Source organism: Silurus meridionalis, chromosome 26, assembly GCF_014805685.1.
Source record: "Silurus meridionalis isolate SWU-2019-XX chromosome 26, ASM1480568v1, whole genome shotgun sequence".
Classification (NCBI taxonomy): Eukaryota; Metazoa; Chordata; class Actinopteri; order Siluriformes; family Siluridae; genus Silurus; species Silurus meridionalis.
Genome location: NC_060909.1, coordinates 5,205,466 through 5,231,824, shown reverse-complemented (window position 1 = coordinate 5,231,824; position 26,359 = coordinate 5,205,466). Strand labels below are relative to the sequence as shown.

The 26,359-nt window shown below is 39.0% G+C and overlaps 1 protein-coding gene and 1 long non-coding RNA gene across 2 annotated transcripts in view; one reads left to right on the top strand and one right to left on the bottom strand.

Moving 5' to 3' along the window:
• The window catches only part of tshz3b (teashirt zinc finger homeobox 3b), a 42,355-nt gene extending 32,559 nt beyond the window's left edge, over positions 1-9,796 (bottom strand). Inside the window, exons 1-2 of the mRNA XM_046840422.1 lie at positions 9,409-9,796; positions 8,341-8,901 (exon numbers count right to left, since the gene is read on the bottom strand). Coding sequence (XP_046696378.1) covers positions 8,341-8,380 — 40 coding nt within the window. The 5' untranslated portion in view covers positions 8,381-8,901; positions 9,409-9,796. The remainder of the gene's footprint in view (positions 1-8,340; positions 8,902-9,408) is intronic.
• Positions 9,797-10,297: 501 nt separating this feature from the next.
• LOC124379840 lies at positions 10,298-20,816 on the top strand. Its single transcript, XR_006924539.1, has 3 exons — positions 10,298-10,362; positions 16,972-17,045; positions 20,248-20,816. It is a non-coding gene; the product is annotated as an uncharacterized LOC124379840 (long non-coding RNA).
• Positions 20,817-26,359: the final 5,543 nt, after the last annotated feature.

Here is a 26,359-nt window from a genome sequence, read left to right as displayed (position 1 = left end):
GAGAATGCTCAGCCACCCGCTGGCTTACACACGCACTCACACACACACACACACACACACACACACATGCACGAGATCCTATGTAAAATGATTCGCAGGACACGAAAACAGATCCCGGAAGGAAACGCTGACATGACATCACACGCAGGAAAGCATACATCATTAGCCATAAACCCTCTTCTTAACACACACCTACAGGTTACCACAAATGCAAACACACGCTGACACAAAGCATGGACCCCCTGCTAGAGTTAACAACACCCCCTGCTCCCCCCCCTCTTCTTCCTCTCCACTCATTAAATAAAAAAAACAAAAAAACACATACACCACACCACAACACAACAGTAAGGAAGGGGGTGGGTAATTCCCAGCATCTGAGACTGATCAGGAGGAGGAAAAAAGGGCAAATAGGCGTTTTTTAATCTCTCTCTGTCTCTCATTCTTTCGCTCTTGCTCGCTCAAACTGCACAGTGTGGAGAGAGGAGGAAGAGGCCTGTCAGGATGGAGAAGGATGTCAGGGCCCAGGCTGGCCCTGATTACCAGGGCCCCTCTCTCCCTCTCCCTCTCAAGCCCTGCCTTTCATCACCGGCACTGCCATCAAAAAGTAGCCTGAGAGTAACACTCATACACACTTGCACACACACACACAATTGCACACACGCACACACACACACACACACACACACACACACACACACACACACACACACACACAGAATGTAAGACTGATGGCTGTCAGTTTCCAGAAGGCAGAGCTTGGAACAGGGTCATAATATGTCAAAAAGCTCATATTTTGGTACTCGATGAGATTAGTACTATGTTACATGAAAGCAAGACGCATTTATTTAATTTGCTTATTATAAGAGTTTTTGCAATAAATAACCTCGCAAACTAATCACGTTTTTTTGACATCATCACGTTGGACACAATACATCACTTCTTATTTATAAAATCTATAAAAAAAATTATAAAAAATAAATATAAACATATTGGAATTTACATTTAGACTAATGGCGATATGAAATAATTCACTTTTTTGTGACTTAATTTTGGTACGACATTTATTTTCAATCCCTTCATTTTAATCCCTGCTGTTTGTTAGGTTAGTAAAAGTCTTTATCTCAGTATCGTGGCATCGTTATATCGTCTGGTCTTAATCCGGTGCTGTATTAACATAGACTAGATGCACGTGTGTGTGTGTAAAAAAAAAGATTTTAAGAAAAAAGAAAATTCTCAGATCTGGAGTTATGCCCAAATGACACTCAGGACCATAGTCCCCTGCTGTAACCCAACAACTACCCCATTCCCCCCTTCCAATACTCTCTCTGTCTCTCCTCACTCAAAGACCCCTTCCATCCCCTCCTCTACATGACAACAACACAGACAGGGATTACTTCCACCCAGCCATATTTCACCAGAGCACACTGGGACTCTTACAGAGATTTAATCCCCCTACATAGCTGCCAGAGTCTGCACAATCCTACACGACCTGACACACACACACTCTCTCACACACACTCACTCACAAAGGGCCACAGTATCACTCTGGGAAGAGCAAAGAGAGCAGAACGAAAAAGAGGAATATACTCGGATAGAGTTCAGGCCGATCGAATGGCAGCACGGAGCTCGCAGTCCGAATCTACTGTACAGGCCGGGGTAAAAATAACTCTGGCCCAGAGAAACCCACATCCCAGAAAGCCTTCTCATTTCCTGTTTCCTCCTAAACTTCCTTGCGGCAAAAGAGGAGACCACACCCACTGTGGTCAGCGGCGAATCATGCGACAAGAGAGGCGGGCCCTGCTTCGGCTGAACTCCCAAAGAATGAGGAAGACTCTACGAAGGCTGTACGAAATATTCAATGTCTAAAATATTGTACATTCAACATGCAAAAACATAAATGCCTGAGATTTATACACAATATAGAGTCCATTTTTTGGGTACATTCAGACATTTATCATTTCCAAATAAACTGCTTCAGTTTCACAAATAACACACTTCCATGACAAAAAAATTGTCCTTACAGAAAAAGCAGCATTTTGATATCTATTTAATATCCATCGTGTATATTTAATAGTAATATTAATATTATTTAAATACGGCCCGTGTGTTATAACAAGCCAGTGTCTTCATTTAGAATGCATCATATCGTGAATTACATTCACTATTAGATACAAACAATACAATACAATTCAATCATTCATATAATAAAGTACTTAACAAAAAATAGAAGACTTGCAAGTGTGTATTAATATACATTACACATTTTTAATGCCTCAAACTATCCCAAATGTCCAAATTAATATTTTTTTAAACAAATCAAACTGAAATACCCTTTGTTTTTGTTGACACATATTTTTTAATTTTCAACTGACCCACTCAAGATCAACTTGTTCAGTTCTCCTTAAGCAATATTACATTTATTTTTCAATCTGCTCTAAATAAATGTTAACGAAACTGAAACGAAGCTAAATCGCTGCCCATCCAGCGTCCAATGATTATGTGTTGGGCTTGTTTTTGGGTTCTATTTTTTATTCTTAACAAGATAAATGGATTCATACTAAACCAGACACAAAATCAAAGTTGGACGCATCATCAACCCTAAAACAGCATGCAAAACCCCCTACAGTCAATATGCTAAGCGCATGAAAAATGCCCTTTCTATTTTGAGCAGCATGACATTCCTAAATATGCCCTTTTTTACTTGTGATTTTTAAAATCGCTGAATATCAGATGATATTGCCGATTTTCGAACACGGAAACGTTTATTTCTGTGCGAGTGTGAGAGCATTTGTGTGTGAGAGTGTGTGTGTGTGTGTGTGGGGTGTGTGCGTGACACTCCGGCGTCACATGGCACTGCCCTCCCTGCACTCTCACTAACCCTGCTGCAGTCGCAATTCATCGTCATCTCTTCACAAAACAATCTTTAGAGAAAAGAGGATGGGGTAGAGTAGAGAGAGAGAGAGAGTGAGAGAGAGAGAGAGAGAGTATAAGAGTGTTGAGGGAGGGAGAGAGAGGGAGGGGTGGTGAGGGTAGGATGCAGCCTTGTGAGCCAATTTAAGAAATAACTGCTGATGCATCAGCTATTGACTGTTTCAGTGCTCGTGATAACGCTCAAGGCGAAACTGTGAGGAAAATGACAGCATCAACCGCCTGCAATAAACTGCAGCCCGTGAGACCAAGGCAGTCCTAATTGACAGCTGTCAAGCTAATGGGATCCATGACGGAAGGTTCTGGAAAAAAAAAATCTGTTTATCAACCATCAGCTCTGGTGTGGATCCACAGGGAGGAGAACTTACCGTACTCTTTTGCCTTTTCTCTCTTTCTATCCCTATCGCTCTCTCTCTCTCTCTCTCCCCCTCCTTTTGGCTGGCTGCTATTCAGAGCTTGCATCCCCTTCCCTGATTTCTTTTTCTTCTTCATTCTTTTTTTTTTCTCCCCCTCTCCTTCATTCTCTCTTCTCTGCTTTAACCCCTGTGATTGTCGGACGGTGTTTGCGGTGTAAAAAGCAGAGGATGGCCATAACTAATCATAGTGTCAGTTGGCTGCCTGGGAGCACAGGGTTTGGACTGGAGCAATGTGAGGTCCTATAATCCACACATACACACACACACACACACACACACACACACACAGAGACACACAGACACCCAACCAGGACCAACTGTCCACCAGCAAGAACAAGGCAGTGAAGAGAGGAGATGGGCCAATTTCGCAGCATAAAACCACAATGCGTCCATTTGCGTCTAAAATTCTCACAGAGCTCCGCGTGTAACCCAAATTCGAGAGGGAAAGAAAACTGTTGAATCATTTTCGTCAACGAATCCCAAAACAAAACACTGCTGAATCGACATCAGTATAACTATTCACCACCTATTTACCCCACATTACACTATTTTCTACTGTTCAATTAATATATATATATATATATATATATATAAAAAAACAAAAATTACAGCTGAAAAGCAATTTTTTTACGAGTCCCTTTCTAATTTTACAGACTAAATCGAGGTAAATTGGAGACTAATGTTTATGCCGTCGTTTTCTTTTTCTCCCTTAATAACGCATACGATTATCAGGAATCTGTGCTCTCTTAATAAGGATAATTAGCGTAATTAAAACGGCATGTTTCATTATACTTCGAGTAATTAAAATGAGAAAGTTCTTAAGATGTACATTGTAAAGTTCTTACCAAAAAAATATATTTTTAATTAAAAACCAGGAAAATGTCTATCTGACGATAAATTGCACAAATAATAATAGTATTAATAATAAAACACATGAAATAAAAAATTTTTTTTTTTTTTTAGATCTTTCCCTGCTACTAATGGCTTTATGACATTTTAAACATGTCACGAGTGCTTTATGGCATGTACTACACCATGTACGGTGGCGTCACTTATATATGTGTGTGAGTGGGATCGATAGTACGATATATATATATAAATATATATATAAAAGCAATATCCAATTACTTTGTATGAGAAGACTTTCATACAACTTCCTCCATATGATGGTGCATAAGTAAGCCAAAGGGGTTTTCTGCTTTCTCAAGAACTCATACTGAGTTTGATTAATCCTCCTTTCTCATCCGTAATCAATCAAACCGCCTCTAAAATCACAGAAATCAGCTCCTTTCGCGCTCTTCAATCCATCTCACGGGCGCTCGAGACTGCATCCGTCACACATCCGGATATTTTTATGAATCATCGTTATCGACGTTGAACACGATGCTCGAGGTGTGCACTTTTCCCCGATGCCCTGTGCGATAAAGCAACTTTGAATATCTTTGAAAAGATGGCATAATGACCAACGGCAACACGTTCCGTCTGCATGGATCATGCAGGTGTGTGTGTGTGTGTGTGTGTGTGTGTGTGTGTGTGTGTGTGTGTGTGTGTGTGTGTGTGTGTGTGTGTGTGTGTGTGTGTAAAGACCTGCTCGGTGTACTTCCTTCTACTTTTTCCAAGTGCACCTAATGCAAACTGAGACAGACAAGGGCGAGCGAGAGAAAGGTCTGATGTTCTCCCAGGCTCCCCAAAACAATTGATATGTTTGGTCTGGCGAAGCTTTGAAGCCTGTGAACAAAAAACACGGTGTACATGCTATTGTCTGCTCCTGAATGGAGGAGGGCATTGTGGGAGGAGGAGGGAAAGAAAAAAAAATCACTCTGGCTAGACAGAGAGCACAGTGTGTGAGAGTGTGTTAGGAAGAATGAAAAACGCAGGGCCTGAGATAAAAAGGAAAAGGGAGAATGTCACAGGACACCATGCTACAAATAGAGGATATAAAAACTATGCGCAACACCTTTCCTGATGTAAACAACCCTCGCCGTTGTTTGCCACGTAGATCTTTTTTTTTTTTTTCCGAACTGACTGCTCTGGTTGTTCTTGTTTTGACCACTGTGAGCGGCCTATTCCACCCAGCCAATGTGATTACGCAGGTACTTGGGCCCATTTGTCACCTGCAGCAGCAAATTGAGTTAGTGCATGGACTAAAGGCATGGAGGACTGTGTAATATCAACTTGATTACATCAAACTAGCTGCAAACCTAATTGGGCTGGATGACAGTGTGCGGAGCTTGTCATCTCCAATCATTAGGCCTGTCAGGAATCCATCAGCTTTACAGCTAATTAGGTGAACACTAATGAAGCTGGCAAAACAACTTTTCTTTTTCTACGGCTGAGCAGGTCGTCTCGACTTAAAAGCGGGAACGAGGGGAGGGTGAGAGCAGAGAAAACGAACAGAGAGAGAGAGAGAGAGAGAGAGAGAGAGAGAGAGAGAGAGGGGAAAAATACGAGCAAAGGGGCTGAAACATTCTCATGCAAAAGCTCAAGGTTGCAGGGGGAATGGATTTCCCAAAGTTCCTAATCAAGGCCCATCATCTGCCATCTTTCCTTTGCTCTTTCCATCACGGCGGTGCAATCAATTTGTCATCACTCTTTGTATGCCACGGCACAGTCGTCAACCTTATAACTTGCAGCTGTGAGGGCTGCTGGGAGGCAAAGATGGAGGGAGAGTGAGAACGAGAGAAAGAGGAGGGGCATGAGTTGGTGGGGGGTGTAGAGTTAAAAAAAAAAAAAAAATAGAAAGAAATCACAGGAAGCTGCCTCGTCTGGAGAAAAAAATGCTCAGACTGCTCTCGTATTTGTCTTCATCCGCTCATCAAAGGCATAAATGCCTGAATCTTTTTTTTTCCCTCTCTCTCTCTCACCCCTGTGAAATGAGAAGCCTTTCAGTCATCCTTCATTCTCCTCCTCCCTCTTTCTACCTCTTCAGTGTGTCCATTAGGCAAAAGCATTTTGATAGAGTAAAACTCAAGCCTAACGTACAAGGGGATTTGTGTGTGTGTGTGTGTGTGTGTGTGTGTGTGTGTGTGTTGGGGGTAAAATGAGAGCACTCACTCTGCCAACTTCTGATTGACCATTAGAGCCATTGATGAATGTGCCTGTCAAAGAGGGAGACAATTAAATCAAATATGAAACAAAGTCGCTTTGACGGGTCCGACTGATGGAACAAACCATTCTTCCGTCTCCGGATTAGGCTATTAGTAACATTTCTCATACCGGCAGCGTGCGCATACGTATGTGTGAGCGTGCACGTGTACGGGGGCCTTAATAAGGTTTATTTATGTTCCCTAGCAGAGCGTATTCATTTACACTACATTAGCATGGTCGTGTACCGTTTGTCGCAGCCTCGCCGTGTGCAGCTTTGTTGAAAACAACAGTGCAAGTTCTATATTTAAAAGACGACCGTGTTGTGATGAATTTATAGAGCGCAGCGTGAATCGTGTCGGTGAACTTATTAGTCAGCTCAAACACAAATCCCTCACTTCTGATCCTCGTCTGATTAAAAGCCATGGTTGTATATATATTTGTATATATATATAGACATGTTTACCAAAGTCCAAAAATGATCTATTCCTACGATACAGTATACTTTTTTATAACTTTTGCCACTTCTCAAATGACATAAACCAACAAATCTGAAAACACACTGCACCATTCAGAAAAAAGGGACCGGTATTAAAATCTTCCCCGAGTCAGGATAATAAAGGGTTCTGACTTTTCGACTTGAAGGATGGACAAGTTGTTGCTTGAGTATACTGCACTCACAAGACACGTAATCTAATATCGCCTCGTTCTGTCCTGAGCGTAATCATAAATAAATAAAAAAAACACCTGTTTGGGCCACACGGCTGAAGTGTGGCGAGTTAGGAAAAGGAAAGTGCAGCTTTGTGGCCTGGGCCGTGGCACACAGTGGGAAGTAGGAGCAACTTCGGGACGCTTTAATGCATTTTCGCTCGGTGCGGACGTGACGTCACGGGGATTGGCGTTGCCATGGCGAGCCGGGTTATTGATGTTTATCAGGAATGAATAGATCAAAGGAGAGGCACGTGAGGGACAATCAATCAAGCGTCAAATCAGAACACACAACGACTTTCTATTAAAGCCTGGATCTTCCTCAGCAACAAGATCGTCTCATAGCAGGAAGGTAAAGAAACCATAATAATAAAACAAAACATAAGCAAAGGCAAAAAAAAGACTAAAGATCAGTTTCAGACTAAATGTTTGTTGGGAGGAAAAGAATAAACAGCTACTTAGAGCATCAAAAGGAGTCCTGACAGTCAGCTGACACCCTGAAGCTCTTTTCATCCTCAACGCTTCTTTATAGATCTCTAATTCAGAGTCGATATGAAAAAAGAGAGGGATAGACAGAGAGGGTGATGGAGGGAGTGGAAAAGAAGGGAAAGAGACAAGCTGACTGGAAAGCTAACTGGAAAGCAAGCAGCCCCCCTTTCCTGTACAAAGTAGTTGTTTCCCTATTAGGCTGGAAATTTGAGAAAATCACAGAGCTCTGGAATAAATCACCAGGCTGGCCTTGTCCGAGAACTATTATTTTTTCTCCAAAAAAAAAAAAAAAAAATTTAATTAAATAAATAAAATATTATGAAGGAAAAAAAATTTCTCATACACTTTAATTAATTTACCTGAATCTGTGTCAGGATTCAGACTAAATACTTTACACAATGCGCGTGGGATTGTAAACTCTAACAAATTCCTAATAATAATAATGTTTTTAATAAAAAAGAAAAAAAAAAAACAAGCTAAGATGCTAAAAAAAAAATTAAGAAAAACAAGGGGGAAAAAAAAGTTGGATTTTTTTCCCCCTTCTACCTCTATCTTCACCGTCGGTGTGCGCGCGCGTACCGCACAGCCCACGCGCTCGTCGTGCACACGCACACACACACACACACACTCGGAGCTCGAAGAGTGAGATGAACGCAGCGCTGTGTTACCGAAACGCACGCAGAGAACCGAATAGAAGGAAAGGAAAGAACCGTACCTGCCGAGCGCCGGGGCGCCTGCTGTTTCCTCCTCGGCATGGTGGAGTGCGGTGGTCTCTCTCTCTCTCTCTCTGTGTGTGTGTGTGTGTGTGTGTGTGTGAGAGAGCGCGAGAGAGAAATAGAGATAGAGTGCGTGTGTATGTGTGTATATATATGTATGTATATATGTGTGTGTGTGTGTGTGTTGGTTGAAGGGTCTTTCTGCAGAGTTGGAGTCCGGAGCTGCTCGGCTCTGGTCGCTCCGAGCTGCGCTTCCCTTCTTCACGCGGCTCCCGCGGCGCCTTTCCCCCGTTTCACCAGGCTGGCATGGAGGCTTTCAAAGGTCCAAAAAAAAAAAAATACAAAATAAAAAAAATCAAAAAAGAAGAAACGGACGGAGAGAAAAGGTGGAGCTGTGAGGTGAAGAGGAAGAAGCTGGAAGGGGGAAAAAAGAAGGGCGATTTTTCTTCTCTCGCGTTCCGTTGTGAGCGGCGAGAGGAGGGAAGAAGGAGAGGGGGAAAAGCGCTTTGAGGCTCGGTGTGATTCTCGGTCAGTCCGCGCTGGCAGCCGCAACAGGCGAGCTTAAGGGAGAAACAAAAAAACACACACGCGCACACACACACACACACACACACACACACACACACACACACACACACACACAACAAAATGATCGCGTCACTCAAAAGTCCTGCAAAAGCAAGGGGGGGGGCAAACATCAAGCACTGTCACATTAACTCCTTCCACCTCGGATGGTGAAGCTCTAGCGCCTGTCAGGAGGCTACAGGCATATGTCTGTCTTCTTCTCCTTCTTCTCTCTCCTTCTCTCCCTACTGCAGTCACACAATGCACAATGGCTGTGAATTACCGCTACACAACCACTGATTGGGTCAATTTACACCCACTGATATATGCATATGTTTATGTGTGTGTATCATGAAATCAACCCCAATTAAACCACAATGAGCGGTGCGAATGCGCACGGCGCGCGAGCGCAACCCAAAAATAATAATAATAATAAAAAAATCCCCGGGCTTCCGTCGCTCCGACGTGATCAACAAAACGTGTGAAACGTGAAGCCTACTTACTCGCTCGCGTTCTCCGCGTTATCCATGAGGAATCCGATCCTGGGGTTGAAAGTCCAAAAAAAAAAAAAAAAAAAGCACGGTTTAGTGTTGGAGTGTGTCTCAGTGCGTTTCCATTTCCAAAAAAATTTAAAAATCCCAAAGACTCCAAGACTCCTTGCGCCTTCAAAGGTCCATCTTTCTTTCTTCAGACAACATGCAACAGCAACAACAACAACAAAAAAAGAGTTCAGAGCAATAGAGGAGAAGACAAAGTGATGAAGGAAGACACGGACGGACTTGTCGCGCCCTCGCGCGCCGATGCCTCTGCTTGCTTAATTTTTGTCCGAGCGCCTCCGAAATCCGCGGCGCGCGAGCAGGGATCGATGAGATCGGCGTTTGATTGGGTGTCTCTGGATGTAATCAGGAGGAGGAGGAGGAGGATGGTGGTGAGGGTGGTGGGTGGTGGTGGTAGTGGTGGAGGGGGGGTACGGGGAAAACGGGAACGGACCCGGCGGCGGGGCTGCGCGCGCACTGAGTGCCGGAGCAAATGCCAAAAAGACTTTGTTTTTTCTTTCTTTCTTTCTTGCAATTTTTTTGCTACTGCTTCTTTTTGTGTAGCAGGTATTTAAAAAAAAAACAGCAACAAGCTCCTTGTTTTATTATCAGAGATATCCCAAGAGTTCTTGGTGCATTTTGTTTTGTTTTTTTTGGCACAGAAAGGAAAGCAGCTCTGATCTTTTTGTTTGTTCTGTATTAACGGTAAGATGTTAATGATCCAGATTTGATCTGCATCTGTATAAACTCTAGAGATGAGATGTGTTTGGGTTTTTGGAGGAGAAAGTTGGAGCTGGTCTGTCACTCAGATCTCCAAGTTTGTCCGATTTCAGATTATCTCGCAGATCAGAGCGGGAAAAAAAAAAAAACGTGTCATGGAGGGACACACACACACACGTTTTGTTTCTAACGTGCCATACGGTGAGTTTTTTCTGATTCTCCTTTTTCCTCGTGCCTGCGTCTGCCTATGCGTCTGCGTGTGCGTCTGCGTCCTCCCCAATTTTTTTGTTTTCTATTCTCTTCTCCTTTTCCTTACAATCTGGGACGATGCAAGAAAGAGTAATCGATGGATTGGGGGGAAAAACAGAAAAGAATTCGAGATTTTAGATCAGACCGAGAAAGTAAGTGTCCGCGTCCGTCCGCGCCGGAGATCCGAGTGTGAAAGAGCGCCGCGTCCCGCTGATTCGGGACGCTCGTGCCCGACTGTAGCTGCGCGCGTGCCCTTCGATTAGATCCGCCCAAGCATCTGTCCGTCTAAAGCGATTGGCGCGTCCGTCAGTGTCATACACACACACACACATACACATATACACACGCGCGCGCACGCGTCTGTGAGCTGCGACTTCCTCATCCTCATCATCGTCTTTACATATTTATCATCTTCATCATCACCATCATCGTCCTCATCATCATTCTTATGATCTTTATTTCCTTTTTTTTTATAAGAAGACCCCCAGTCTAACACACTACACAGAGGTGTGGACACCATCATAATCATTGTCGTGGAACACCATGTAAGCAGGGTATGGTGTGTTCCGGGTTTGGACGGAACCCTCCCCGGGTCAGTGTGCTCTGATACAGTGTGTATTGCGATACAGGTCTGGTCTGAGTCTGGGTGTGTGTTTTGAGACGTGGCCAAAGTGTGTGCGTCGTTCATCTCCAAAGTCTCACTGGATTATTAGGAGTCAATCAAACGGACAAAGCGGAGGAGAGAAAACCACTGGAATCACAGCCTAAGATCTAAGATTTATTTAGACTAATAGATGATTTTAGAATCAGCAGAAGATGGACCAGGTTTGTTCTGTATAATGCAGCAGTGCAAACTGTTTCCCTTCCTGCTTGTGCTCGTGATGTTAGTGCTGATAAATAGCAGATGAAACCCTGTCTGCTTACTTTTCTACTAACACACACACACACACACACACACACACACACACACACACGATTGTAAATTTATATATACTATATATGTATATACGTATATGTATATATGTGTGTGTGTGTGTGTGTGTGTGTGTGTGTGTGTGTTAGAAGTAGAGTGAACAGACAGGGTTTGATCTGCTATTCATCAGCACTAACATCACACACGTGGTTGTGTAAAGTTCATCGAATATCGAGATTATTCTCTATTTCCTTGTTCACCGAGTGTATTCCAGTTTAATCATTTAATCCCATTTTATCTTAAATTATTCTGAAAACTCTGATGTGTGTGTGTGTGTGTGTGTGTGTGTGTGTCACAGCCCTGTTTTGATCTTGATCCTCCTCTATGCAAGTTGAAAATAAGCTAAAGAGAGGTAAGAGAGAAAGAGAGATAGAAAAGAGAGAGGAAGATTGAGTGAGAGAGAATAAGAGAGGGAAAGAGAGAGAGAGGCTAACCCTAACTTCTGTTTCCACTTTTTTTGGATATTTGCGTATATATTAATCTTTAGGTGTACAATATTTGCGCACTATCATCATGTGTGACACGTCTGAACAACACTGATACGCAGCTCTGTGCTGGGCTGGTCTATCCAAAACCTATCCAGAAAAATACATTCTTATATAATGAAGAGAAATAAGGACTGTACTGTTGATGACATCATGTCAAGACTTAAGGCCATCAGTCACCTTCTGACCCAATGAAGGACTTTTGCACATTTGCATATAAAATATGCAAAATATCTAGCAGCATTATTATTATTATTAGTAGTAGTAGTAGTAGTAGTGTGTGTGTGTGTGTGTGTGTGTGTGTGTGTGTGTGTATTTGTAATGCATACTGTTTTATATATTATTGTATTATGTGTGCTTATTATACATAGATTAGTTAATAAATAAGATTATTTGATTAATAATGTGTTATAAACAGACACTTTTAAAGCAGGTTTTAATACAGTTTGGAACATGGTTTAAGAATATAACAATAAAGCTTCCCTCTTTTATGCATTTTTATTGCATCTGTTTGTATGTATTTATTTATATTTATTTTTGTATTACACCGTGAGCCATGTATGTGTGTGTTTGTGCATGTGTGTGTCTGTGTGTGTGTTCAGGCATACATCAACTTCAACTTTGGGCCTTAATTGTGGTTACTGTGCTAAGTGTAGTTTCAGTATTTCAGTACAGTTCCAAGCATACATTTCCATGCATGCCTGTGCCTGTTGTAACTGAATCCAATCCAACTTATTTGCAAGGGAAAATCCATTACTTTCTTGACCTTAGGTTATATAAAGATAAAATAAATGTTGTGTATATATATATATATATATATATATATATATATATATATATATATATATATATATATATATATATATATATTTTTTTTTGTTATATAATAATTTTTATTATTTTTGTGTGTATTTTGAGATTAGATAAACAAAACCATTTTCTAATCTTTAATTGAATGGTATTTTTCTTATGTTTTTTAGGTGCATTAAACTTAAACATAGAAATGATTTACAGTAAGATCTGAGCTGTAACTCAAAAGTAATAAAAATAACATGATGCTGAGAAAGACAGATGAACTAAAATGTGTTTATTATCCGCTTCAAAGTCATAAAGCAGCAAATGAATGAAGCACAGCTGCAGCTTCTGGTCTGTTGACCTGCTGTCATTTTATTTCCGTTTTAACGTGTTGTGACTGAATTTTTTTGGCATTTGAGTACAAATAACTACACGTGCACGCAGTGGAAAAGTTTCTTGTATGTGATAAATCATCTCAGGATCATGATCATGGGGGTGGGAATGAACACGAGAATGGTAGACACGAGCTGGACGAGAAGAGTGGAGTAGGAGAAGGAGATGGATAAACTCATCTCTATACACTCTGCATACACACACCCAGCTTTTCATCTCAGCAGAAATCCACGAAGAGCTTGAGGAGCGACCTGAAGCCCTAAAGTTATTTTACGGGTTTTGGAAATAGATTTTTTTTTAAAAACCAAAAAAAAGGACGATTTTTATGGGCTTTAAACCCACACGGATGCGTGCAGCCACTTTAACGTGTTTGTTTGTTTTCGATTTTTTTGCAACCTTGTACATTGCGTAGGACAGTAAAAATCCCACGCGTACTACAAGTTATTGATTTGTAGGTTCATATATTTACAAAAACAAACAAACAAACTCCCGTAAGAAACAACAGAACTACGATAAAGCCTCAGTTCCACGTTTACACACACAAATGATTCCCATCGCTCATAAAGCAGCTGTTTGAGCAGCGTACAGATGTTTTTTTTATTATTATTAAAATTTTTTTGTTCATTTATTTATGTCCTCGTGTTGAATGTGATTACCCATAGCCCAATGAATAATAGACTTTCTTTTTTTTTTCTTTTCTTTTTTTCCTTTTTTTCCTCGTCCTCCTTCATTTTTAACATACTTTGTGGCAAAATGCGGAATTAGTCAATAAAATCATCCGATTTACGAAGGATAGAAAAAAAAACTCTTTTTTATCATCTTGTGAAAAACATAAAACAATTTCGTTATAAAAAAAATAAAAACAGGACAAAAGTTTCGCAGATTCCATAAATGTCCATAAAGATTATATACGTTTTATATATTTATTCATAGATGTTTGGATTGTTAAATTATTTGTCTTCAAAACAAAAAAAAATTCGATTGTGTGTTAAAAAAAGAAGAAAATTTTAAAAAGAACCAAATTCTCTCATATTATGTTTTCACCAAAATTTTTTTTTTTTTTTTTTTTTTTTTTACAAATCTAAATTATTACAGTTTCGCTTTTTTATGATTAGGGCAAAGTTAAGGTGTGTGTGTGTGTGTGTGTGTGTGTGTGTGTGTGTGTGTGTGTGTGTAAAAGAGTGAGCGAAAGAGAGAGATAGATTAACAAGTATTTTAGTAACTTATTATTAATTATTATTATTATTATTATTATTATTATTATTATTATTATTATTATTGTTGTTGTTTTGTTGTTGTTGTTGTTGTTATTATTATTATCGGAAAATATATAGAATGAAATAAATGTCTTCTTTCAGTTATTTAAATCAGGTTTAGGCCTGAGACTGCGTTATATGTACCCATAAATACCGATACCCATACAATTACGTCATGTTTCAATAATATTATTAGTATTTTTTTCAAGAGTATTAATATTTATGAATAGTTTATTTGCATATTTGGTCCACTTGCGATGACATTGTTCTGTAACAAGTAAAGAACGTTGATATGATGAATTAGACTCAGGTGAAATGGAAATTTAATTCTATTGTATATTAAAGCTTTACAGGCAATATGTGTGTGTGTGTGTGTGTGTGTGTGTGTGTGTGTGTGTGTGTTTAGAATGTCTAATTCTTTCTTGTATTTAATTAGCATCACCTAGGATTCAACCCAGAACCATTTTAGCCCACCAACCCGGTGTCCATATGCCGTTCACAGGTCTGCACTGAACACTTGTGAAGTGTGAAGAAAAGCAGGAGAGAGAGAGAGAGAGAGAGAGAGAGAGAGAGAGAGAGAGAGAGAGAGAGAGAGAGAGGTGCTTGTTAATCCAGACTATCACACGTTTACAGTAGGCCTGCTATTTTATAGTTAATATAACGGATGCTCGTGGCTGGTGTAGAAACGCGTGCAAGTGTGTGTGTGTGTGTGTGTGTGTGTGTGTGTGTGTGTGTGTGAAAGAGAATGTGGTATGTTATTGTACACTCTAAATTAAAGCAAGCTTGCATTCCCTCAGGATGCGTTCTCTATGATGCTCGTAAGGGATTGTGGGAAACGAGGGACTGGCAGGAAAAGCCGATATTCAAAAGAGGAAAAAAAGTTTATGCAAATGATCACGTGTGTAGTAATTAGCTTTGACCAATCAAGAAAAGGCTGATCACTATTATGCGCGCGTAAACAAGGGCAGGGATAAAAATTAATTGCGTCTTTGTCCTTTTATTCATATATATATATATATATATATATATATATATATATATATATATATATATATATATAGTGAAGTGATTTTTGGCTGCATGTGGTTCCTATATTCCGCATGCGCACCGACTTCTGCACTACACCCAACTGCTTGAACACAAGGCACATAAAGGTTAATATCTGCCCCTACACTACCCCTGTGTGGGTCCACAGAGCGGCAGGTCTCCGCGCACACGCCGTGCACAACGCCGTGAATCAGCCGGGGTTCGAGTGCGCTGTGCGCCGCGTTTTGCCTCCCGCTGCGCGCGGCGCGAACCCTGTGCACCATGCGCGAGGAACCAGGAGAAAGTGCAGTGTGTATGTTCTTGCCAAGTGAGAGGAGCGGGATAAAAAACAATCACAGATGAGAAAAAAACGAAAGAAATAAAGAAAAAAAACACGAAAAGCTCGGGGATACTGCACGGGGACGGTGAAGGGAAGAGGCGCACTGGCGCTTGCGCTCCGCACGTCTGCACGGCACAGTTAATCCTAGTGGCGTGTGTAAGGAGGCCGAGCGGCGGGGCGCAAACTGGAGAGGAGGGAAAACACTGACTCATCTGCTTCCAGCAAATACTTCCCTTTCACACACATCCCGAATCGTCCTGGTTCCATTTTCTACCTGCATTTGCACGGAAGTCAAATATACTAGTATTACTAATGCTTTAGTAGCAGTGATTTTACTATTTATAGTACTAAAAATAATAAGAAGAATAAAGAAGAAAAGAAAAAAGAAGAAAAAGAGCACAAAGAAAGGTAAAAAAAAAGAAAGGTAACAAAAAATATAAATAATTATAAAAAAAATAAAACTTCTCTTGCTACAAAAAACAAAAATAATAAGAATATAAAAAAGAAAACACCAACAATGACAGTGACAAATATACTTTGAACAGCATTGTCTTGTTAAAACAATAACATTATTATTATTATTATTATTATTATTATTATTATTATTATTATGTCTGACGAGTGCACTAAATCCTGTATCAACCTAATCCTCTTACAATTGTTTTAAAAATAATAACCTTTTTAGTGGGATTCATCCAGACTGTCAAGTCACTTCTGCTAATTATGAAACAGAGGAGCTGAAAATTTCACTGTAAAACCGCGACTTATTGCATCATAAAATTTAACGAGCCAATCAGGTTCTAATATGCAAATGCAGACCATGTGATACCCGTCTGCCATTTTTACCACATTCTATATTTATAAAATCTGGATTTCTTGATGAGGGTAAAAATGTAGGCATTTCTGTTTAATAAGCCACCGTGTCAAGCAATTTATTGGACATCGGGGGGGAATATGGTGACTTTAATAAGTCTGATACAATGCTTATGAAAGCGAGCCAGTACAATAGAATAGGCATAATTCATTCAACAAACATCTATGTTTTTATTTTTTTTACTAAAGCACACATACTCATTAAAAACCAATACTTTTTGTTGAATAATGAACTGTAAAGTTTATTGTGAAACCTACAGAACTGAAAATCAAACCCTTTTTTGACTTCTCATCACTGAAGTGTGTCCCTCACTTTACCATATGTTCATTAGATCTCTTTCTCTCTCTAGCTTGGGTGTGCTAGCTTGCAGGTTTGTGAGGGCAAGTGCTGACCAGCCCTCTTTCTCTGTCTGTTACTAGGTCACGGAAGGCCCACCCTCACCCCCTCCTGCCGCTGCCTGCACCTCCTGATCCCCCCCACCACCAGGGAGAGGGTAATTTAAGCTCCACGCGATGCACCCTATTCATCACTGTCCCTCTGACCCGCTTCAAAATTAAAGTCTGATCTGCAAAGTTAAAGCGAAATAAGATCAAAATTGGCAGAGGTCAAAAAGGGTGAGACCTCCTCAAAACACAAGGTGCTGTTTGGGCTGCTTTTGATTTATGTTTTTCAGAAGGACCGCCAAGAAATTAATGCATTAAGCATTAAGCCAATGCAGTCAGGCCCAGGCTCATGGTCTGTACTTCTGTGCCACTGCTGGTTGGAGAGTAGAGAGTGTACATTGGAGACGTACGTGTAGCCTTACTGAGACTGAATGAGAGACTGGAAGTCTCCTGTTATACGTTTAGGACAGTATTATTATTTTTGAGAGATTGTTTTCTGAGGGTGAAGGATTCTAGCTTCCCTATTTTGTTTATCGATAATGAAACCAGATGACGTTAAAGTTTAAAGTGGGGTGTGTTTCCCTAAAAAAAGATGAGTCTTAAAAACAAATGAATAGCAGTTTTCCAAAAGCTTTTGTTATATACTACTAAGTATTTCTGTGACTCCACCCAGCCTGAGTTTGCCAAAAAGTTGTTTGGCGCAAACAATTGATTCGCAGCCCAGGGGTTAATGGCTCAGTGACCGAAACCGAAACAAAATGGACGTCACTGGAGAGTGCATTTAACCGCCATATAGTGATATGCAGTCAAAGTCTTTTCTTTATGTAGTATAGTTTTGTAATTATGTAGTTTTTTTTGGTCTTTATGTTTGAGGATGAGACAGGACAGGCTAAACTATTTCTAACACACATAACATTCTATTTTTGTGCCATTTTCACAATGAAATAAGTCACAATTTCTGCAAAATATACAAAGTGCTAATAGAACAACAGCAAGAGAGTAGATATTGTGCATTAAAATGAATATTAAAATCAGTTCTTAAACACCAAGTCTCTTTCAGAGCCACAATATGTAATATTGGGTTAATATTTGCTTTAATTAGCATAAACAATTCCTTCTGTTCACTCATGTTTATTTGTTATGTTTATATTTATTACGTTTTTCGACATCATTATTGAAGTTATATTTTGCATATTTCTGCTTGTACTTAAAATGAGCGCTTTATAATAATAAAGATTAACACATAGAGCAATGAGCTTCTCTGGTTCCTCTTTATTCCAACCAGGAAATGCAATATCGTGCTCATCCACTTCTTTCCTCATCCATTTCCTGGATTTCCAGTTTGGTCAGTAGATTTTGGTTTCCATTTTCTGATGTTTCTCTAAATCCCATTACAATCCCACCTGGTATGCATATTGCACTTCTCACCATGCTTTAAGACTTTGATGTTCATTATCTGTGGGCTGTGAGCAACAAAAGTAAGTAGCAAATAGACATATCTGGGAAATGTACTTTCACTCTGCAGCCATGTAGCCATTCTTTATCTCTGGAAAACTGCAGTAGGTCCAAACAAACATCTCAAGAGTACTCCCTGACCATTTAGCCGCAATGTCTATAAAAATTCCTTGGTGGTCATACCTACAGTAGAGATCCACACTGAAACCTTTTCTGAAAGCTGGAGATGAAATGTGAATAGGTTTCTTTCTTTATGCAAGCTTTCCCAAATTCTGGTAGAAATTTTAGTGTGGATGTGCCTGAAAAACTGAATTCAGCAGGGCAAAAGCTATTATTTTAAGCATATTAAAAGTAAATACTTCTTTTCACATGAATGTCATTTGCGTAAATCCATCTACTGCCTGGATCCACTGCATCATTCTGCATACACCATACTATTACTTCTAGCTCAACCTACTGCACCACCATTCTTATTTATTTGATTGAACCTTAATGCCATTTACACTATTAATTACTATTAATAAGCATTATACTGTTTATTTTGACCTCCAAAGTGTTTCATAACTATTCCATTTTATTTATTTGCTATTTGCACTGGTTGGATCTAATCTAACCTAACCTGTTTATATCTAACGCTATGTGGCTTCATGATTGGTACATGGGTGACACCTACCACCCTGGAAATAACCCTGCTTACAGAGAAGACCTACTCAGCCCCAATAGCTCTAATATTCCATTGAGATATGCATCTTATAAATTCTCATTTCACTAAATACATCAGTAAAATATTTTTAGGTTATATTTTTATCATCATCATCTTTGCATTTGAATAATCAACATAATTTGGTAAAGATGTAATGTGGTGAATGGACTATAGACTCTCCTTATACTGTAATAGTAGTTCATTTATTCATGCCTTATTTATGTCGTTATAGCCATGCCTATAACGGCCCTAAAACATCACACGGAGAACAAAACAAGCAACAACAACAACTAAAAATAATACAAATAATACAAATAATAATAATAATAATATTAATAATAATAATAATAATAATAATAATAATAATAATAATTGTAGTAATGATAACCCCGTTTTGGCAAACAGATCAGCAAGATTTAAAAAAATAAAGAATAAAATTACGTTGTTGTGTTTTTTTTTTTTTGAGGCAGAACAGCACCCAAGATTAGAATTACTAATGGGTCACGTTACTTTCAAATCCAGTTTATGCATCACTTTAATTTAGACTGGTTTAAGAAACACTTCTGAATTGAAGAGTATGATGATGTTAACATTTTGTAATGATTTATATGAATATTTTGGAGAAACTTATTGTTTTCTACACAGTCGATTATCAAACATAAAGTGAGACGTCAGGAGAAAGGAGATCATGGATAAAGGGGTAGTGGTTATTACAGGAAGTGGGCTGTAATATGACAGAACTATTACAAAAATAATCCTGTTTCCTTGACCTGTAAAAAAAGTGACCAGGAAAATCAGAGTGACTTCTACTTTAATGGCCCAGTGTAAGTCTGCCTGATTGGGCCAAATGACGTAAAGCAGCAAGGCTGAGTCAGATGTGCCTGATTGAAGGAGCATGTGTGTGTGTGTGTGTGTGTGTGTGTGTATGTGTGTGTGTGCAATAATAAAAGAAAGAAATGAAAACTAGATGGAAATCATGTAGTCTGTACTCTGACAGAGTGTATATTACTGGAATCCAAAAGCACAGAAGCAAGTTAGCATTTAAACATTGTAGGCAAATTCTCACATATGGTAGAATGTGAAAAAAAAACACACAAAAAAGAAACAGGCATATGTGTGCTTGAGTATGTGTGTTTGTGTATCTGTGTTTTCAGCTCCTGATCTGCAGTGCTGTATGGTAAACAGGAACGCTTTCCTTGGAAGGAGGAATTTCCCCCAGCAGTCCCCTAGATCAGTAATAGTGGCGGTAATGAGCTGCAGCTGTCACAATGCCTTCCGCTCCTCGTCCCTGATTCATGTTCCTGCTGCACACCATCTACAACTGGAACAAATGTTTACCCCAATGAGAAACAGACAAACACTGCCCAGCGCACACATCCTAACACACTAACTAATGGCCGCAGCCCTGTTTTAGCTCTTTTAATAATGCAAGCTAGCTATGAGATGCAGACGCCCAGGGGAAATAGCGGTGACCATTAAACGGGATACTTTCTAGGTGTATAATATATAACATATAATAATCTCAGCACCAAAAGAGAAACATATTTTAGAACAGAAATAGATAGAGTGCAAATGGACAGATTGGAATGGAACAGAATGCAATAGAATAGAAAGTCATAGAGCAGCAGGGTATCGAGTAGCATAGAATACGTGCAGAATATTATGGAACAGAAGATATATAATATAATGTTAGGATACAGAATAGAATAGAATAGAATAGAATAGAATAGAATAGAATAGAATAGAATAGAATAGAATAGAATAGAAAGGCTTTTATAATCACACACTACAAGTATGAAGCAGTGACATTTTTGTGTTTTTGGATTAGAGTTTCTTTCTTTGCATAGCTTGTTTCAATAACCTATTTAACAACTGATAGAATAGAATAGAATTTAATACATTTGAATTTATTAGAATATAATAAATTTAAATGACACATAAAAAGTCTTGCTTTGACAAGTATAAGTAAATTACAAGCGTACATTGGGATTTGCAACTTGTGTGTAATAGAATAGAATAGAATAGAATAGAATAGAATAGAATAGAATAGAATAGAATAGAATAGTCCGATTGTATTGTCACAAATACAAGTACAGTGAAACACCTTATTTGTTTGTGGGTTGCATATCCCAGGCTGTTAAAATGGACAGATTTACAAATATGAATAGAATAGAATAGAATAGAATAGAATAGAATAGAATAGAATAGAATAGAATAGAAAGGCTTTTATAATCAGTATGAAGCAGTGACATTTGTGTGTTTTTGGATTAGGGTTAGGGTTCTTTCTTTACATAGCTTGTTTCAATAACCTATCTAACAACTTATAGAATAAAATAGAATTTAATACATTTATATTGATTAGAATAAAATTTATTTAAATGATTTATAAAAAGTATTGCTTTGACAAGTATAAGTAAATTACAAGCTTACATTGGAAATTGGCAACTTGTGTGGAATAGAATAGAATAGAATAGAATAGAATAGAATAGAATAGAATAGAATAGAATAGAATAGAATAGACAGGTTTTAGTGAAATGCCTTGTTTGTTTATTTGATTTGTTTTTACCAGGTTGTTAGAATTGATATATTGGCAAATCTAATAGAATAGAATAGAATAGAATAGAATGGAATAGAATAGAATAGAATAGACAGGCTTTATTGTCACATATGTATGTACTGTATAATTATATACTGTATATTGTCACATATATGTATTGTATAAATACACAAAACAAGTTGTTTAAATAGAATATTCTTTTCTCACTTAGAACAGAGAATTGTGAAAGTTCTGAGAATATTTCTTCAGCGGAGTGTTAATTCGTTATTTGTATTTCTTGAAGGATGTTGTGAAAGATGCTGTGCAGCCTGTTTTTCAAGCATATAACTTTTTAAAACTGTGGATTCATGACAGAGGTATGTGTGTGTGTGTGTGTGTGTGTGTGTGTGTGTGTGTGTGTGTGTGTGTGTGTGTGTGTGCACGTGTTCTTACTCGACATGGCAGTAGATCTGTGACTCAAAACGACGCCACAGTGTGCCATGAAATCCTGGCAGTGGTATTAATCACACTTTTTTAATTAGCACGGACCGGCTTTATTAATTAGGTGTGATACGGCACTGATATGGCCTCTCTCTGTCAGCCCTCCTTCCTCATCACACATACACACAGGCTCAGAGGAAAATATTGCTTACACACACACACACACACACACACACACACGCACACATACACATATTAGTCATCAGACCTCCTCTCTCCCAAACAGATGTCTTAACCTTTTGGAGGGAGGGAGAGCGAAAAAAGTGAGAGAAAGAGTGGAACTGCAAGAAAAGCGACGTTAGAAGTGCGTGTATATGCGTGTAGACGAATATTTAAGAAGAGCAAAAGAAACAATCCTGTTCACAATCAACACAATGTTTAGTTAAACCTGAAAACTATTTTAAAGAACCTTGAGATGTGGCCCAGTTTAGTCAGAAGTGCTTTCTCAGAAACGTGCAACATCACAGCATGTGGTAAGAAGAAATATGTGAAAGCCTGTTTTAATGTCCTCTGCTAAAAAACACAATATTCGTAGATTTGATTGTTGAACGTGTGAAAGTCGATAATTTAAAAGTCAGGTTTCTCTAATGTATTACCTGGACTCAAAATTAAACCATTATAGAAATGTAGGTAGCTACAATACTGAAATCTTAACCACTACATCCAGTCACAGCTGATCTTCCACTTAGATCTTTTGCTATTTACAGTTGTACCACACCACTGCTGAATTCTCGTTCTGATTGGCCAGCAGGTATGACGGACAGTTCAAAATCTATATTTCTAGATGTTTATTCAACATTTATGAGAGGACTAATAATCTTCTGCCACAGGAGTCTCCAGGTCAGAAAATGATTACCCTCTTTAGGATGTTCCATAATTTTAATATGAATGTCTCAAAAGCATGTTTTATTTATTAATTAAATAAAAGATTGAATTACTGGAAACTCGCTGTGACATTAAAGGAATTAAATGCTTTGTGACATGCTGTTATAGGACAACAATCACATCCAAGCTGGTAATGGCCCACAACTGTCTGATTATTTTCCTGTAAAAGTACATCCCGTCATGTTTTATTCCTTAAAATAATAATATATATAGCTAAAGTTAAATATGGGTGAAGTTATTTGCTATTGGTGCTGATAATAGGTATAAATCCTGCGTAGTATTTTTTTCATCTTGTCGCAATTTCCTGATTTGATCCACTGTATTTAAAAAGGTATGTAAAAGGATTGAAATCATGTGACGTTTAAAAATAAACAAAACATGAATATTGGACGTAACAACTGGAAATATTTCTTAAAAAATGGCAGGAACTTTGAAGAAAAAACCAACCCTCAGATCTCAGGTATTGTGCGGATGTTTGTATGAGATATTATTATATACCATACTGACAAATGTTTTAGGACACCTGACTTTTCCAGCCATATTTGATTCTTCCTCAAACTTTTACCACAAAATAAGAGGCACATGTTTATATAGGATGTCTGGATGTGGTAGCAGTACATTGACACCTGTTCCAACATGACAGTGCAACTTTGAGTGAAAGATCTCGAGTAGCCTGCTAAAGCTCTCTGACCTCAAAATTATTAAACAATTTTGGGCTGAATTGGAATGCTGACTGCACCCCCAGGCTTCTCACCTGACTTTACCAACACTCTTGGCTGAATGAGCTCAAATCTCCACAAGCACATGCCTAAATTTGGTGGAACATCTTCAGGAGTGGAGGTCATTATAACAGGGGACTAAAAGAAATGAAATATTCGAAAAGCACATCCAAATCTAATAGTCCAGTGTCCACTAATTTTTGTCCACATATTGTAATTGTTTCAGTCTATATTGTGAGGTCAGATATTGGTGGAAAAAACTTGGATCTATGAACAAAACAAAAAAAACTGAGGAAAAATGTAGCATTGGCTACGTCGATACTTAGATAATAAAAGGTTTGTGTGTGGTTCAGTAGGAAATGGAGTTAATCTGATATCTTTATCACTTAAAGCACTGATTGGACTGCTTTGAGATGATATCCATTATAAAATATGAAATATATATAACTACCATAAAAATGAATCAAAATCCATTCACATAGCTAAAGGTCCCAACCTCTATAAATGCAAGTATCTCTGTGATGATGCATTTTTTCCCTCAGTGAAGAGCTTTTTCTGCTGTTCCAAATGTTTCTGAGGAAAACCCCACAAACCAAACTTGGTGTATTTTACAAAACGGAAGGTGTTTATGCAAAAAAAATGAGGAAATGCTGATTAGCAGAACTATGTGGTAATAGAGTAAAGGCACCATTGAGAAAATCAGAGCGTGCACAGAGGGTGTACTGAGTAAGTGAGCTGCCCAGCCCACACAGCACGTATACTACACTCAACTCGTCTTACTACTACACTCAGCTGAGGAAAAAAAAAGCGCCAGCTCGGAGGATCAACCTCTCTCAAAGCCACTTGACTGTGCTGGTGTTTATCTTGCACTGACATCCTCGGCCTCCACTATTCCCGCTCCGCTCAGAGCAGCAGAGCACACACTACACTACACTACACTACACTACTCCACACACACACACACACACACACACACACACACACACACACACAGGCACTTCAAGAGATGGTGGTAATAAGAGACAGAGACACAGACACAGAGAGACAGTAACTAGAGGCAGTGGTCACAGGCTGTGAAATGGAAAGAAGGAGCTACAGAATCCTTCCCTTTTGCCATCTACCTTAAAATGAGGTCGTATGACAGTGGTCATGTGTTTGCAGTTAACCCCCGTTCAGGCTGTCTCACGCCTGACATGTTTAGCAGCGAAAGCTCGCTCAAGCACGTTGTACAAATGAGCGTCATGGCCGAGTAAAAATGACAGACTTGAATCTAATGACTGATAAATCAGCCACTCCCACACACACACACACACACACACACGCACACACACACACTAGGACGTAGAACCGCATGGCGCTCCATGACTACCACATGTTCTGCGTTTATGGGTTTGTACCGAGTGAGTAAACATGGTCCCTGTAGCCTAGCGCTCTCCTTTACAGCCCAGTGATTAGCATGCCTGAAGCTAGAAAAGAGATGCTAGCAGAGGTGACACTGGAGCAGTAGAGCCTCTATGCTTCCTGCCAGACTTCATAAACACTGTTATACATCTTACCTCACACCATTTTAAAGGCCAGCTGGTAGAAACATATATAAGACAAAATGGTCCAAAGCACCTTTCAAAACCTGCAATAAACTTATTCCTGCTTTGTTTAAATCCACAATGTGATCTCTTTTAAAATATCCCATACAAGGTTATAGAATATTCCATTCGGACCAGTAATGTACATCAATTCAAGGTATTTTTATGGCATTTGGTAGACAACCTTATCAAAAGCGATTTACAATTCCCATATTCTTACAATTCAGGGTTAAGGGCCTTGCTCTAGGGTCCAGCAGAGGCAGCTAAGTGGTGGGATTTGAACTCATGACCTTCTGATCAGAAGTCCAACATCTTAACCACTGAGCTACCACTTCCCTAACGTTCGATTGTTGCTAATATAAACAAGGATTTGCACGTCTAAATTCTATACATTAAAAAAATTGGGAATTGTTGATATTTTTGGATAGGGGTCTACAGTTTCCCTGCGACATGCCAAACTGCTTTTTCATCATGAAAAATGAAAGGAATCAAAGATAGCATTTGCGACATTTATACACACGAGTGACGTTACAAGAACTTACTTAGTTTGCAGATGCTAAATGCAACCCTAAAAGAAAAAAAAAGATATAAGACAAAATTTTTATATTTATTTAAAATTGTTACTATGTTGTAATGGGGAAATAACCACTTTTGGTCATATGGTACTGTGATATAACGCCACTTTATTTGTCTATAATAGCTCCACCTCTGCATGTTTTGTTCTTTAGTTAGCTTGTGCATGCTAGCGCATGGTCTGGTTCTTTAGCTGATACTTGATAAGCGTATGCTAATAGTTGTTTTGCTATTTACAACAATGCACGGTTTGCTCTTGCAAAAAGGCTAGTTGTCCAGTAAATAATAAGCTAGCACTAATTGACTTGCTACACAGCATAGAAGCTAGTTTGCTAATTCCATAATCTGAGTTACTATGTAGCAAAGGTACATAATGCTATAATTGTTCTTAAAAACAGAAAAAAAACACTAAAACAAAAATGCTATGAAAAAAAAACCAACTTTTAGTAACTAGGAGTGGATTGTGTCA